Consider the following 16,486-nt stretch of genomic DNA (forward strand, 5'->3'; position numbering starts at 1 on the left):
TAAGTCAGTGGCAAATTTTCACTAATCTGTATTCGACTACACACATGTGTATTCGAATACAAGGTGTAATTTTTGAATATTTTTGAACGTTACAAAGAGGTGTATTGAATACACACATCCTGTATTCGAATACAATTGGAAGCAATACAATTTTTCAGATCTGGAATGACTCCAAATCATTGTATTTTTTCATCAAACCTCTTGGATCAATGGCCACGAATCTGAAGAGATGTTTATCGAGTATAAATACCCCATAACTTCATATCATAATACACACAATCCTTGAATCAATACCCTGAACAATTTTGAACAAAATTCTGATTTTTTACAAAGTACTTGCATTTAATTTTCATATCATTCAGAAAGGTTCTCAAGTACTTGAATTGTTATTGGATTGTTTATCAATATACCTCTCCTTATTCTTATTCAAATCATATTGTATCACTTGTAAAAGAAAGTAATACTTTCTTAAAAGTAGCTTAATCTAAGATAGTGATGTGCTATCTTAGAAGTGTTGTTAGAAGTTTGTAGCAAGAATCCCAGGGTGGGAGTTATACATTTTTTGACAATTAGTGGATCAATCTCTTGTGGTGTGCAAGAGGACTGGACGTACCATTGGTTATAATGGGAACCAGGATAAATCTATTGTGTTCGTTTATTTACTGCACCTTACTATTAGTAGACATTACATTAACTTAGAAAATTCAACTACCATATCACTGAAAACAAGAAAATTTACTAACGCCTAATTCACCCCCCCCCCTCTTAGGCGTACTTCTGTACTTACAATTGGTATCAGAGCAGGTTCCGGTAATTTGCTCCTCGATCCTTATTAATGGCTTCCGCACAACCAGTTTTAAGAGATGGTGGTAGTAGCAATAAACCACCATGTTTCGTTGGTGAACACTATGATTTCGGGAAGATACGCATGCAAGCATATCTTGAGGCACAAGGAGATAATATATGGGAAGCGGTAGAAAACGGTCCTTATGTTCCAACAATAGTTATCAATAATAAAGAAGAAGTAAAGATAAAAGGCTCATGGATAGATGATGACAAAAGGAAAGTATTGTTTGATAAAAAGGCCAAAAACATGTTACAATCGGCACTTGGAATGGACGAATTTTTCCGCATATCTCATTGCAAAACTACTAAAGAAATCTGGGATACACTTGAAATAGCACATGAAGGAACTATTGAGGTAAAGCGTTCCAAACTCAAGACATTATCTCAAGAGTATGAATTGTTCCGAATGCAGCCCAGAGAATCTATTCTGGACTTGCAGAAAAGATTTTCTCATCTGACCAACCACTTGACGGCTCTTGGAAAAACCTTCACTAATGATGAATTGAACCTTAAAGTTCTGAGATCATTAACAAGGGAATGACAACCTAAAGTAACGACAATTTCTGAAAAGAAAAGCCTATCAAAGATGTCTCTTTCTGCACTTTTTGGAAAACTCCAAGAACACGAAATCGAACTTGGAAGGTTAGAACAAAATGAAAGTCAAGAAAAGAAGACCAAAAACATTGCTCTAAAGACCGAATCAAGAGAACAAATAAAAGACGAAAATTCAGATGAAGATGAAAATATTACGTTCCTTGTTAAAAAATTTGGTAAGTTTCTTAAAAATGATAGAACTTTCAAAAAGAAAAGTTTTAGGAAGAAAGATAGTTCTACTTCAAATCAAAACTTCACTTGCTTTGAATGCGGAAAACAAGGACATATCAAGGCAGATTGTCCAAACCTTATTAAGAAAAATGCCACAAAAAAGAAAGACTTCAAGAAGGCATACATAGCTTGGGAAGACAACGAAGTAAGTTCATCTTCAGAATCAAAAAGTGAAGAATGCACTAATGTTGCATTGATGGCATCACATCAATCAGATAACGAAGAAGAGGTTAGTAACAAAGACTCCTTTCATCTTTATAAAACTAATAGTGAATTGATTCTAGAATATAATGAGGCTCAAAACGCCATCAAGGAACTACTTATTGAATGCAAAAATCTGTTCAAACTAGTGTCAACACAAAAGAGACAAATCTCAAGTCTTCAAGAAAAAGTTGACACTATGAAAAAGAATTCTGAAAAACTAAAACAGAATTTTGTATGCAATAAATGTGATTCCCTCTCCTTCAAAATTGTTCAATTAAATAGAGTAATTGAACGATACGAAAAAGGACAAATAGGCTTGGAAAATGTTTTAAATATGCAAAGATACTCAAATGACAAAAGTGGTCTTGGATACTCAAAATTTGATAAACCAAACTTGAATAAAACCATTTTTGTCAAAGCAAGTAATCAATCCAATCAAGAAAAAATTATAATTGTGAAAAAGGATCACCTTTATAAAGAGAAAATTATTCATAGAAAATCTCATACACATGCTTTTAAAAATAGATTTACTCCTACTTGTTCTTATTGTGGTATCAAGGGTCACACCCCTAATACTTGTCATATTAGAAAAATTAGTATTCCAAAAGGGCATTACGTGTGGATAAAGAAAGGTACTAACCATCAAGAACCCAAAGCACATTGGGTACCTAATAAAATTTGATTTTAATATTGCAGGTATGCACAAAAAGTACCTCAAATATGTGGTACTTAGATAGTGGATGCTCTAAACACATGACGGGTGATATAACAAAATTTTCAGCTTTAACACTTGAGTCAAAGGGACATGTAGTATATGGAGACAACAACAAAGGAAAAATTTTAGGCATTGGAAAAGTTGGTACAGCACCATCTCCCTCAATTGAAGATGTCTTATATGTTGAAGGTCTAAAACACAATCTCATAAGCATTAGTCAGCTTTGCGATAAAGGATACAAAATAGCCTTCAACAAAGATGAATGTATCATCCAAAATGAAGCTACAAATGAAATACAATTTATCGGTAAACGTTTCAAAAACATCTTTATACTTAATCTTGACGATTTAACCTTAAAAATGAAATGTCTTTTGGTAAGCGACAATAATGATGCTTGGCTATGGCATAAGAGATTTGATCATATTCACATGGATCATTTAAACAAATTGGTCAAGAAACCTAAAAATGGCATAAGAGATTTGCTCATATTCACATGGATTTGTACCGCATGTCAAAAAGGTAAGCAAACAAAAAGTTCTTTCAAACCTAAAAATGTCATTTCAACCTCTAGACCCCTACAATTGATACATATGGACTTGTTTGGTCCATCAAGAACCAAAAGTCTTGGTGGAAACTCATATGGACTAGTTATTGTTGATGATTACTCAAGGTTCACTTGGACCTTATTTTTGGCAAGTAAAAACAAAGCTTTTAAGGCATTTAAAAACTATGCCAAGCTAGTCCAAAATGAACAATCTGCCAAAATTGTATCAATTAGAAGTGATCATGGAAGAGAATTTGAAAATACTTCATTTGAAGAATTTTGTGAAGAAAATGGCATTTTCCACAATTTTTCTGCACCAAGGACACCACAACAAAATGAGGTTGTTGAGAGAAAGAACAGATCCTTGATAGAGCTCGCAAGAACTATGCTAAGCGACTCAAACCTACCGAAATATTTTTGGGCAGATGTTGTAAACACAGCATGCTATGTTTCCAATCGGGTAATGATTCGGCCAATTCTTAAGAAAACTCCGTATGAACTCTACAAAGGAAGAAAACACAATATCTCTCACTTCCATATTTTTGGATGTAAGTGTTTTGTGTTAAACAACGGCAAATATAACCTTGGAAAATTTGATGAAAAAGCTGATGAAGGTATATTTATCGGTTACTCTTTATCTAGTAAAGCATTTAGAATTTTCAATAAAAGAACTTTATTAGTCGAAGAATCAATGCATGTAACTTTTGATGAAACTAACCCCATAAAAGTGGAAAATATTATTTCTTGTGATGATGATGTTTTTGAAAGCGATGATACAAACAAAGAACATCAACCTGATCAACCAGGTCAAAAAAGTGAAGTCAACATTGAAAGGCAAAATGATGATCTTCCTAAAGAATGGAGAACCCATAGATATCATTCAATTGATAACATCATAGGTGATATCAATAAAGGAGTCACAACAAGATTAAAACTACAAGATGTTTGCTTAAACATGACATTTGTTTCTCAAATCGAACCCTCCAAATTTGGTGAAGCACTTAAAGATGATCAATGGACACTTGCCATGCAAGAAGAACTCAATCAATTTGAAAGAAGCCAAGTATGGGAACTTGTTCCTAATCCTGGAAATAAACACATCATATGTACAAAATGGGTGTTTAAAAATAAACTTGATGAGAATGGCATAGTTGTCTGCAACAAAGCTAGATTGGTCGCTCAAGGATACAATCAAGAGGAAGGGATAGATTTTGACGAAACATTTGCTCCGGTAGCAAGATTAGAATCAATACGTTTACTACATGCGTATGCTTGTTCCATGCACTTTGAGTTATATCAAATGGATGTGAAGAGTGTCTTTCTCAATGGATATATAAATGAAGAAGTCTATGTCAAACAGCCACCTGGGTTTGAAGATTCCAAAAATCCCTCACATGTTTACAAATTAAAAAAGGCTTTTTTATGGTCTAAAACAAGCTCCAAGAGCTTGGTATGATAGATTAAGCACCTTTTTATGTGCACGAGGATTTGAAAAAGGGAAAGTCGATAAAACATTATTTGTCAAAAGAGATAATGGTCACACCTTATTGGTCCAAATCTACGTTGATGATATAATATTTGGATCAACCAACAATGACATATGTGAAGAATTCTCTTCTATAATGCAAGGAGAATTTGAAATGTCCATGATGGGAAAATTAAACTATTTTCTTGGACTTCACATCAAACAACTTGAGCATGGCATCTTTATAAATCAGGCAAAATATTGTAAAGAATTACTCAAAAGATTCGAAATGGAAAACTGCAAAGAAAGTGCAACTCCAATGGGCTCCGGAACCTATGTGGATAAAGATGCATCAGGTATTTCAATCGACATATCCAAATATCGATGTATGATTGGATCCTTATTATATCTAACGGCCAGCCGGCCAGATATTATGTTTAGTGTTTGTTTGTGTGCAAGATTTCAGGCAGATCCGAAAGAATCGCATCTTGTAGCCGTTAAAAGAATTATGAAATATTTGAAAGGAACGACAAATGTAGGCCTATGGTACCCCAAGGGTAGCATATGTAGCCTAGTAGGATACTCTGATTCGGATTATGCGGGATGCAAAACAGACCGTAAAAGCACCAGTGGCACATGTCATGTCTTAGGAAATGCCCTTGTTTCATGGTCTTGTAAAAAGCAAGCTTGTGTTGCACTTAGTACTGCTGAAGCTGAATATATTGCAGCAGGAAGCTGTTGTGCCCAGATTCTCTGGCTCAAACAGCAATTACATGACTATGGAGTTGATCTCGGATGCATTCCCCTAAGATGTGACAACACAAGTGTAATAAACATCTCAAAGAATCCAATCATGCACTCTCGGACTAAACACATTGATATACGTCATCACTTTCTACGCGATCATGTGCTGAAAGGTAATGTTGAGGTAACATTTGTTGATACACACAATCAATTGGTTGATATCTTTACAAAACCTTTACCTAAGGACTCATTTTGTAAGATCCGAAGAAAACTTGGTATTTTAAATGAAAACGATCTTTGAAATTGCATGATACACATAGTCTGTCATCTCTCTTCAAAAATTTCATCTTAAAGTTGTTAAAATAAAATTCCTTGATGATTATTGTTTCTTGATATATGAATTTGTGCATTACATGTTGAGATTTCCATAAAAATTTAGTTTTTAAGCAACAATTTGCATATGTAGTCGAATACAAATGTCTGTATTCGAATACATACTTTTCCAGAAATTCTTGTATTCGAATACAGCTTATGTGTAGTCGAATACACGTTCCAAGAACAATGTGTATTCGAATACAACTAGGTGTAGTCGACTACACCTTCGCGTTTTTGCCCAAATATAAAAGCTGTTTCATATTTTAGGGTTATTTTACATTTGGTCTTTGAATACACAGTTGTAGTCTCTCCTCTCCTCTCCCAAAATCTCGTCCATCCTCCTTTCACTCAATTACCCATTCACCCAACCTTGCAAACTACATCAATCTTTACTTCTTTCTTGGCATTTATCATCAGATTTCTCACATATCTCACATTTTCTCTCAAACCCATTTTTCACCAAAACCTCATTTCTCACCATGGATGCCCGCAAACGAGGACCAAGAACCAAGCATGCAGCAGTGGGTCCCTCAAGAAAACGAACAAGGAATCCCAACATCACGGATTTATCCCGGCTTCTACACACACCGGAAAAAATTGATCGTTTTCGCACATTCTACTCCGACAAGCGCCTTATCATTCCAAAATATGGTACTTTAAACTCTTTCTCTGCCTTCAAGTTTCCTGAGTTGCTCAAAGCACAACATGTTGAAGAGTTTATAGGTTACAAAGGTCCTATTTATCTTGACTTAGTTAGGGTTTTTTATTGCAATCTCATCCAAGATGGAAAAATGCTGGTATCTCGAGTTAAGGGTAAAATCATTCGATTCAATACCAAAACCATAGGCGAAATTCTGAACATTTCTTTTAAAGGTCAAAATTTTTGTTCCAACAACTTGTGTGAATCGGCTGATATCTCTAAGTATGATGCGTATGTTGCCCTATGTCGGTTTGACAGACGCACAATGGAACAAAAGCGGACTCAGGTTGGTTCCAAATATGCCCAGCAACGGTGTGGAGTGGGAAATCTTACCGTTGATAATCGCCTTTTGCACTATTTCCTTAGCTACATTCTGGTTCCAAAGGCTGGAAATTACTCCCAAATTTCGGAGTTTGAATTACAAATTATGAATTTCATGTATGAAGATTGTCAACTAAATTGGGCATACTTTGTGAAATCTGTCATGTTTGGATCCCGAGAGGCAATTGGATTACCATATGCAAAGGAAGTTTTCCGGATTTTGGAACACTTTGGGGTGGACTTCTCTGATGAAGTCATGTATACACCCACAAAAGAAAATATATTGGATCTGGGCGTCCTGCCTAGCATGCGGATAGTATGGAATGAGCAGCTTGAATCTTTTGTGCATAAAGGTGATTATGATCAACCATCTGATGCTGCTCAAGAAGACATTGCTGGACCCTCAAATGTTGATGCCCAGGCTGATGAAGATGGCGAGGATACAGCCTCTGATGATGATAATATCTCCAATCAAATGCTCATGGCTCGCCTTGATTCTTTCCAAACCTTCTTCCAAATTCAATTCGAAAATCTGACCACTTCTGTCAACACTCCCTTCCAGAACATTGAAACTACTATTGCTCGCAACCATGACGAGTTATCTCAAGACATTAGTAGTTTATCTGACAAACTTGATCATTTTCACATTCCAACGGATTTTGATCGACACTAGGATTCTATTTGTAATACGTCGAAATACTACCTCATATTATGCCTTGTAGTTTGTTTCAATCTTACTTTGTAGTTTGTCTTATGGTATGCTTTATGTACTAAGTTGAACTTTGTTTTCATTAAACACGTGTTGACTATTTTGATGTACTTAAACTTACCTTCATCCTTCGTTATGTCATTCCTTTTTATTTACAATGTGTACTACTTTTACCTTTACTTGTGTGTATATTCTTTCATATGTATGTCTCTATATTTTTCCTTCTTTTTGATCGTGTCAAAAGGGGGAGAAAATTTGGTATTGTCGTTGCCTTAAACATCTTGTAGGTCTTCAAACAATTTTTTAATTAGTCATATACAATGGGGGAGTACGCATACATTACGGGGGAACAATGATTCAATTTCCATAAATCTCTCCACAACAACAACATTTTGTCATAATCAAAAAGGGGGAGAATGTAAACTACAAGTTTTTGATGATGACAAAGATCAACCATTATGGTCAAAGCAACAACCTCAAAAAGAAGTTCAAATATCTTCATTAATAAAGCTTCAAATCCAAATATTAAATGTTAAAATGTAAAGGTATATGATGCAAACCAATACTTTAATTACATGAGAACAAGTCATATTTACATATGCATATAAAGTATTTTCAAAAGTCAAAATAGCATTAACAAAGTCTTAAAACTAATATTTTTGACAAAATACATAAGTGTATTCGAATACAGCATCCTGTATTCGAATACAAAGCAAGTCAGAAGCAAAACTCTCAAAGTTGTATTCGACTACGACTATGTGTAGTCAAATACACATCAAGTCAGTGGCCAAAATCCTTATATTTGTATTCGACTACAACCTTCTGTAGTCGAATACAAAGTAAGTCAGTGGCAAATTTTCATTAATCTGTATTCGACTACACACATGTGTATTCGAATACAAGGTGTAATTTTTGAATATTTTTGAACGTTACAAAGAGGTGTATTCGAATACACACATCCTGTATTCGAATACAACTGGAAGCAATACAATTTTTCAATCCTTGAATCAATACCTTGAACAACTTTGAACAAAATTCTGATTTTTTACAAAGTACTTGCATTTCATTTTCATATCATTCAGAAAGGTTCTCAAGTACTTGAATTGTTATTGGATTGTTTATCAATATACCTCTCCTTATTCTTATTCAAATCATATTGTATCACTTGTAAAAGAAAGTAATACTTTCTTAAAAGTAGCTTAATCTAAGATAGTGGTGTGCTATCTTAGAAGTGTTGTTAGAAGTTTGTAGCAAGAATCCCAGGGTGGGAGTTGTACATTTTCTGACAATTAGTGGATCAATCTCTTGTGGTGTGCAAGAGGACTGGACGTACCCTTGGTTATAAGGGGAACCAGGATAAATCTATTGTGTTCATTTATTTACTGCACCTTACTATTAGTAGACATTATATTAACTCAGAAAATTCAACTACCATATCACTGAAAATAAGAAAATTTACTAACACCTAATTCACCCCCCCCCCCTCTTAGGCGTACTTCTGTACTTACAATATTCATTTATGGAATGACCATACCTTCAACTGCTTCGTAATTTTAGAAGATGTTAGAACACATCCCCGACTCTAAAAGTGTTTGGTATCTCAAAACAAAGATTTTAAATCTCGATTGTTTGAACATGATCGAACAACCACCAATATTTTTAATGCGGAATTTTTTTACTGCATAGCACCCGAATCTAATGTTGAAAACATTCTTTATCATACATACCAAGCACATTCCATCACAAATTTTGTCCACTTTTGGATAATATATGCAGGTTTCAAGACTTGCATTTTATTCCCGTTTCATATGCATTATGTTATTTTTGAGTTTCAGAAAACTGTGTAAAAATCATAATTTATGTCATCGAATATATTACCGGGTTGAGTCACGGACTAGGTCACTCTCTTTAAGATGTTTTACTGCACTGCCCAAATTGTGCAAGGCAGACTATCAACCACGAAGTCCCTAGGATAAAACAAGTCAGATTCACTGTATCAGAGTTCCACTGCACCGTATAAAACTGTTCTATAATTACACCCTCAATATGACGGTTGAAGCCACTCTCAATATGAAGATTAAAGTCACTCGCAATATGGTACTATGATCACTCATAAATCTAAAGTACTATGATGCAAAAAACCGCTCATATAGTGGTATTATGACCACTACAAAACCGACGAGACTACGACAAAAAACCGCTCTAAAAGGATAGTGGTATTAGGACCACACAAAAATCGATGAAACTACGACATAACAACCTCTCTAGAAATCGATAGGACTACAATATAAAACCACTCTAAAAATCGAATGGACTATGACATAACAACCGCTCTAAAAAACGAAGTGACTACGACATAACAACCACTCTAAAAAAATCGAAGGAACAACAATATAAAACTGCTCATAAATATCGAAGGGACAACGGTATAAAACCACTCATAAATTGAAAAGAGAGAAGTGGCTCGTCGAGCGGAATTGAAAAGATATAAAATAGAAAATTGGGAAAGACATTCAACTTTGGTGTATTTTTCCCAATAGTTTAAAACTCATTATATAGTTATGGAAACAAACCCACATATGTTTTTTTATCCAATGTAGGACTTTGGTATTTATAAAGATGAAAACTATTCAAAATATGAGAGTTTTCCAATGTGGGACTTTAACAATTTTTAAATTCACTCTATATTCCAACACATTCCCATATGCATATTTGGTAGTCGTCTTGTTCAATTATATACATTTAGTGTTAGCAAAAAATACAATAATATTTCACTTAAAAATTTATATTTGATAATTAAAATTTTCAATTTAACTATCAAATGATAAATTACTAGTTAGTAAAAATTGGACCACTTATTTATGTGTGACTCAGTAGATTCACTGCTAAGTTAATAATAGATTAATTAAATTATTAATATATTAGTTAAAGTCTAACAACTCTCTTTAAAATTCAGATAGTATTAAGCGGCATTTTATTTTCAAGGGCCACTAGAAAAATATTATAATATTTTTTCCGTCAATAAATTCATTTCGATTCCATCTTGATTAATCATTAATTATATAAATATGTTTTTTGGCAAAATATTTAATAATATCCAAAATCCTTTCATTTAGCACCCTAAGGTATATTAGGTGTCCATAATTAAAAACAATATTAAAATACAATAGATAACTTGTCTATAATTACTATATTTCTTCTTGAAAATTTTCAATTGACATATCAAGATAATATTAACTATTAAAAAATATCAATTGAGTTAGTTTAATGATTATATGGATATATGCTTTATCTGTATAAATAATTTAATAAATGAGATTTTTTAAGACATAAAATAAAATGAAATCTTTTAATATTTATCTAATAAAAATCATCACATATATATTGATTTCTTCTAATTTTTAATATCTTACTCACAATAATCCTAGGATTATGAGCAATTTAAATCAAAATAAAAAAAAAAAAAAAATTCATTATCATAATTTCTATCAAAATAACAAATCTATAATTTTAATGGATGAGTTATCAAATTAAATATTTAAATAATTAAACAGTAAATTTAATAATGAAATTTTAATATTTTATTAAATCTAAAATGGATTACATGATTGATTGGATCTTTTACCTACTTAATTATTTCATACACTTTGGTACAATTTGTCCATAAACTCTTCTTAATTCTTACATGTGCTAACTTGTGTATATAAATAGGATAGACATAAAAACAAAAGACAGAGGCTTTGTTCTAAGAACACACATGTGATATTTTTCATAGTGAGATTTATCATCAAAGCTATAATCCACAATGGTTTCATTTCTTCACACACTTCTATCCTTTCCTCTATTGCTACTATTCCTCTTCATGATATACAAAACCATTGTTAAAAACTCATCAACCCTTCCAAAGGGTCCAAAAGGCCTACCCATAATTGGCAATCTACATCAACTTGACACTTCAAATATCCATTTTCAATTTTGGAATCTCTCAAAAATTTATGGCCCTTTTTTCTCCCTTCAAATTGGTTTAAAACAATCAATTGTTATTTCAACACCTAAACTAGCTCAACAAATTCTCAAAGACCATGACCTTGATGTATGTAGTAGACCTCTATCATATGGTTCACAAATAATTTCTTACAATGGCTTAGATATGCTATTTTCACCATACAATAATTGTTGGAAAGAGATAAGAAAAATTTGTGTATTTCATTTTTTTAGATCAAAAAAAGTTTCAACCTTTTCACATGTGAGAAAATATGAGGTCAAAGAAATGATGAAAAAAATATATGATAATGTTTCAATTTCTAAAATTTCAAACCTTAGTGAGATTATAATGTTGGTCTCAAGCTCTATAGTATGTAGAATTGCTTTTGGAAAAAGTTGTGAACATGAAGGAAGTGAAAAAAGTAGGTTTCATGGTTTATTAGTTGAGGCACAAGCTATTTCTCTTCCATTTTTTGTTTCGGATTATATTCCTTTTATGGGGTGGATTGATAAACTCAAAGGGTCAGTTTCTCGTGTTAACAACACTTTCAAAGATTTGGATGTGTTCTTTGAAGAAGTGCTTAAGGAGCATCTTAATCCTAATAATATGAAGAAAGAGGAAGAGAAGGATATAGTTGATGTGTTGCTTGAGTTAAAGAAATTGGGTTCTTTCTCAATTGATTTAACCAATGATCATATCAAAGCGGTTCTTATATGTATGTATTTGTTCATGTTATTCAATATATTTTTTATTTATTTATTTAGAAAAAGCTGTGTCCATAACACTTACTTGCATCGGAAGAAAATTGAACTATAATGTGCTTCTGAAAGAAAAATCTCTCCAAAAGAGATTATTTGATGTATATTTATAATCTCATCTCCTCCTATCTAATAGAAGCAATTAACATATATTAATTATTGGAAAATAGTTTTTCTTTGAAATGGTCACCATCCATAATAAGCAATTAACTCATATTAATTATTGAAAATAATTTTTCATCATGTGACCACTATATAATATATATCATATTTTTATTTACATTCTGACAAATAAAATATAATTATTTGGTTATATTTAAAAAAAAATTAGATTGTTTATTTAATAGTGTCAATAGATATATAGTTTTAAATATAAAATTATTTTATTATTTATTTAATTTAGTATTTTTTGTTAATTTATAATACAATAAGTTAATTTTTAAAAAATTAATATGTTATTATTCACAATTGTAATTTTGTTATTTAAATATAATATATAAAATGTGTATTAAATACAAGATAAAATAAAATGTTATTATGCTATTAGTTATTATGTGTCAAACACATAATATAATAATATTTATTTTTTCACTACCATGCATCAAATGAAAGAGAGAAAAAACACCCTTATAAATAAATTATATTTATTTTAAAATTTCAACTAACTTTCATATTTTTATAATTTTGAATACTAATTTATTAAATTATATAAAACTGCACAACTACCCTTGAGATAAAATTATAAACATCTTTTAAACTAATTATTAATATTTCCTTTTTACGTTTAATATCAAAGTCTATTAATTATTTTTACATGTATATTTGATTGTATTTTTATTTTTATATTTTAGATTATATTTTATAAATTATTTTTATATTTATATTTTAATTTTATATTTTAATTTTATATTTTAATTTTATATTTTAATTTTATATTTTATATTTTATATTTATTTTTTATAAGAGTAATTGAATATATTACTATTTTTATCCTATCTTGATGGTTTCTAACCCAGCTCATATTCAAGACAGAAATTTCAACTACATAGAGTTTTAAGTGCTAGTAAAAAAATGTAACTAACATATATATATATATATATATATATATATATATATATATATATATATATATATATTTTTTATTTTTTTTATATTTAAATTTATTTGTATACTTGAGGATTTGATGGCATTGATGTATGCATTTTGCATCTACCAAGGTTTTATATATACATATATATATATATATATATATTATTTGCATTTTAAGTGTTAGTAAAAAAATACAATAATATTTCATTTAACAATAATATAATATTTTCTTTCCATTGGACTCGATTGTTTAAGAGTTTTTTTAAATTAATTTTTATAGGATTTTATCTTTTTGGTATAACATTTTTGAAAAAGAATTTTAAAAATAAAGCATCAAATGAAAAATTGGTTTAAATAGTTTATCTTAAAATATAATTTTAAATATTTCATCTATTTTGTACAACTTTTTTTAGATAATGAAATTTCAAAAAATAATTAAATTAAAAAGTTATTTTAAGAAACTCTTCATAAAAATCATTTTTGAAATATACTCTTTTTAAAAAAATGCGATTTTTAATATTTTAAAATCTCTAACAATGAATATTTAAGTTATTAAATGTCAAAATTACTATTTTTAATTGATAGCAAATAAATCTAAAAAACTTCTACTATTTTAAAGTAAATTCTCATAAAAATCATTTTTCCAGTAAATTTTAAAATCTATGACTCAAGAAACTCATTTATTCTTTCATTTAGTTTCTTTGCTTAGAGGTTTCATTTTATCATAGAGCTCAAACTTATTATAATCATTAATTATACAAATATTTAATTATACTCAATATCCTTTCTACTAACACCCTAATGTATTAAGTGCCCGAAATTAAAATACGATAATAGCTTGTTAATTACTATGATAATCTCATGTCAAATAAAATTATTATATTTCTTTTTGAAAAAATTTATTGACATATTAAGACAATATTAACCATTAAAAAATTCCAATTGAGTCAATTCAATGATTATATTAACACATATGCATCATCTATATATGTAATTTAATAAATCAAATCTATTAATCTTTATCCAATAAAAATCATCACATATATATGAATTTATCCAAATTATTGATATGCTACTCACAAAAATTCTACATTCAAGAACAATTTAGATTAAAATAATAAAAAAGTTGTGTCTCATTATAATAATATCTATCACGATAATAATTTTATAATTTTAATCAAGGACTTATCAAGATCTAAAATTGGTGACGCAATTGATTGAATCTTGTACATATGTAACATATCTAATTATTTCCAACATTTTGATCTGTAATAGTTATGTTATTATAATATTATACCTCAATTCATTTCAATGTATTTTAAAACGATTTATGAATATTAAGAAAATTATTAAAAAAATTGTTTTCAATAAAATTAATTGTCTCTATCTCATTTTATTTATTTTTCTCGCTACAATAAATTATTTAAGATATTTTTTACAAAACAATAGTCAATATCACTTTAAATTTTTCAAAAAACATATAAATAACAACAAAAAAGATTTCTAAAAAATCAATACATAAAAAGTTTCAAAGGAAGTATCTTTTGTTGCTTGCAATTTTTCTACTTCACAAATCATGCATGTCATGAAATTTAGTTCAAATTGTAGCACAAGCACATTATTATACTGTTAAGTAAGGGGGAAAAATTTGGAATTGAAATTATGTAACTGTGCAATTTTGTTGTACCATAGTGGGTATCATGTTTCAGAGAAAACTATAATACAAAATAATGTGTCAAATAAACAATAAAAAATAACAAAGTTATATTATCCTAATTCATTATTAGGCTTTTGATTTTTACAGAACCTATTTGTAGCAGCTATTGACACAAGTGCAGCCACATCAATTTGGGTGATGACTGGATTAATGAAGAATCCAAGAGTAATGAAAAAAGCTCAAGAAGAAGTTAGAAACCTATGTGGCAAAAAAGAATTTGTAGATAAAGATGATATTGAAAAACTTGTATATCTCAAAGCAGTTATAAAAGAGACACTAAGGTTCTATGCACCAGTGCCATTAATACCAAGAGAGACTAATAAAAGTTTCAATGTAAATGGTTATAAAATTGAGCCAAAGACATTAGTGTATGTGAACATTTGGGCCATTCATAGGGATCCCGAAACGTGGAAAGATCCAGAAAAGTTTTATCCAAAGAGAATCATTGAAGGGTTACCTGGACTTGTTAGACACAAAAAGAATCATCTTTGCTTTATTGCTAAAAATCACATATGAATGTTACAAGGTCAATTGTAGTGTAATAAATAAAGATTTGGATAAAGTAATTTCTCAAAAATTGCATTAGTGTTTCAGATCATTTCGCATAATATTAAAAATAATATGTGGTTTCTTTCATCATATCACTTTTTACTTTTTCTGTTCTCACCTTAAATCAAAGGATTTAACTAATTCTCATTTTTCCTTTTAAACGAGGAATTTATCTAAAATGTATATATATGTCTTTCCAATATCATTTGGAAATTGGAAAGTAAAGGAACCAACATATTTAGCCAATTTGTAATGAAGGAAGAAAACTAGATCAATTAATTAGTTAATATTGGACAATATGCCAACCAAGATGTTATCAACTATATCAACTACTGAATCGTTATGATTAATCTATCCCTATCCTAATCCTTTTATATATTTGTCACTTTCATTCACTTTAAACTCATTCGATATAATCAAGTTATCAAACTTTTCATGTCATTGCTTAGGAGCTTGTTTAAGACCATACAAAGATTTACCTAACTTACAAAACTTGTTTTCATATCCATGAATCACAAAACCTTCATGTTGTTCCATATAGATTTCTTCTTCCAAAGCACCATTTAATAGAACAATTTTGACATCCATTTGGTGTACCACCAAGTTATGAATAGCACCAACTGAGATGAGTATCATAATGGATGTAATTCTAGTGACCGGTGGAAAGGTGCCAAAGAAATATATATTTTCTCTTTGTCGTAAATCTTTGGCTACAAGGCGAGCCTTGTATTTATCGATCATTCCATTGTGTTTAGTTTCTTTTTCTATATTCATTTACATCATGTTGATTTACAATCATGAGACAAGTCTACAAAATGTCAGATCATGTTATACTCTACAGAATCCATTTCATCATTTATTGCTTCTTGCTATAAATCTACATCTAAAGATGATAAAGCTTTTTAAAGATTTGTAGGATCCTCTTCTAAGGTATAGGCCG

At 30.3% G+C, this 16,486-nt stretch overlaps 1 protein-coding gene across 1 annotated transcript; it reads left to right on the forward strand.

Moving 5' to 3' along the window:
* Positions 1 to 11,253: 11,253 nt before the first annotated feature.
* Positions 11,254 to 15,513, forward strand: LOC101490556 (6,7,8-trihydroxycoumarin synthase-like). Its single transcript, XM_027332488.1, has 2 exons — positions 11,254 to 12,146; positions 15,084 to 15,513. The coding sequence occupies exons 1-2, from the start codon at positions 11,254 to 11,256 to the stop codon at positions 15,511 to 15,513; spliced, it is 1,323 nt and encodes a 440-aa protein (XP_027188289.1).
* Positions 15,514 to 16,486: the final 973 nt, after the last annotated feature.

This window comes from Cicer arietinum, chromosome 3, assembly GCF_000331145.2.
Source record: "Cicer arietinum cultivar CDC Frontier isolate Library 1 chromosome 3, Cicar.CDCFrontier_v2.0, whole genome shotgun sequence".
NCBI classification, from domain to species: Eukaryota; Viridiplantae; Streptophyta; class Magnoliopsida; order Fabales; family Fabaceae; genus Cicer; species Cicer arietinum.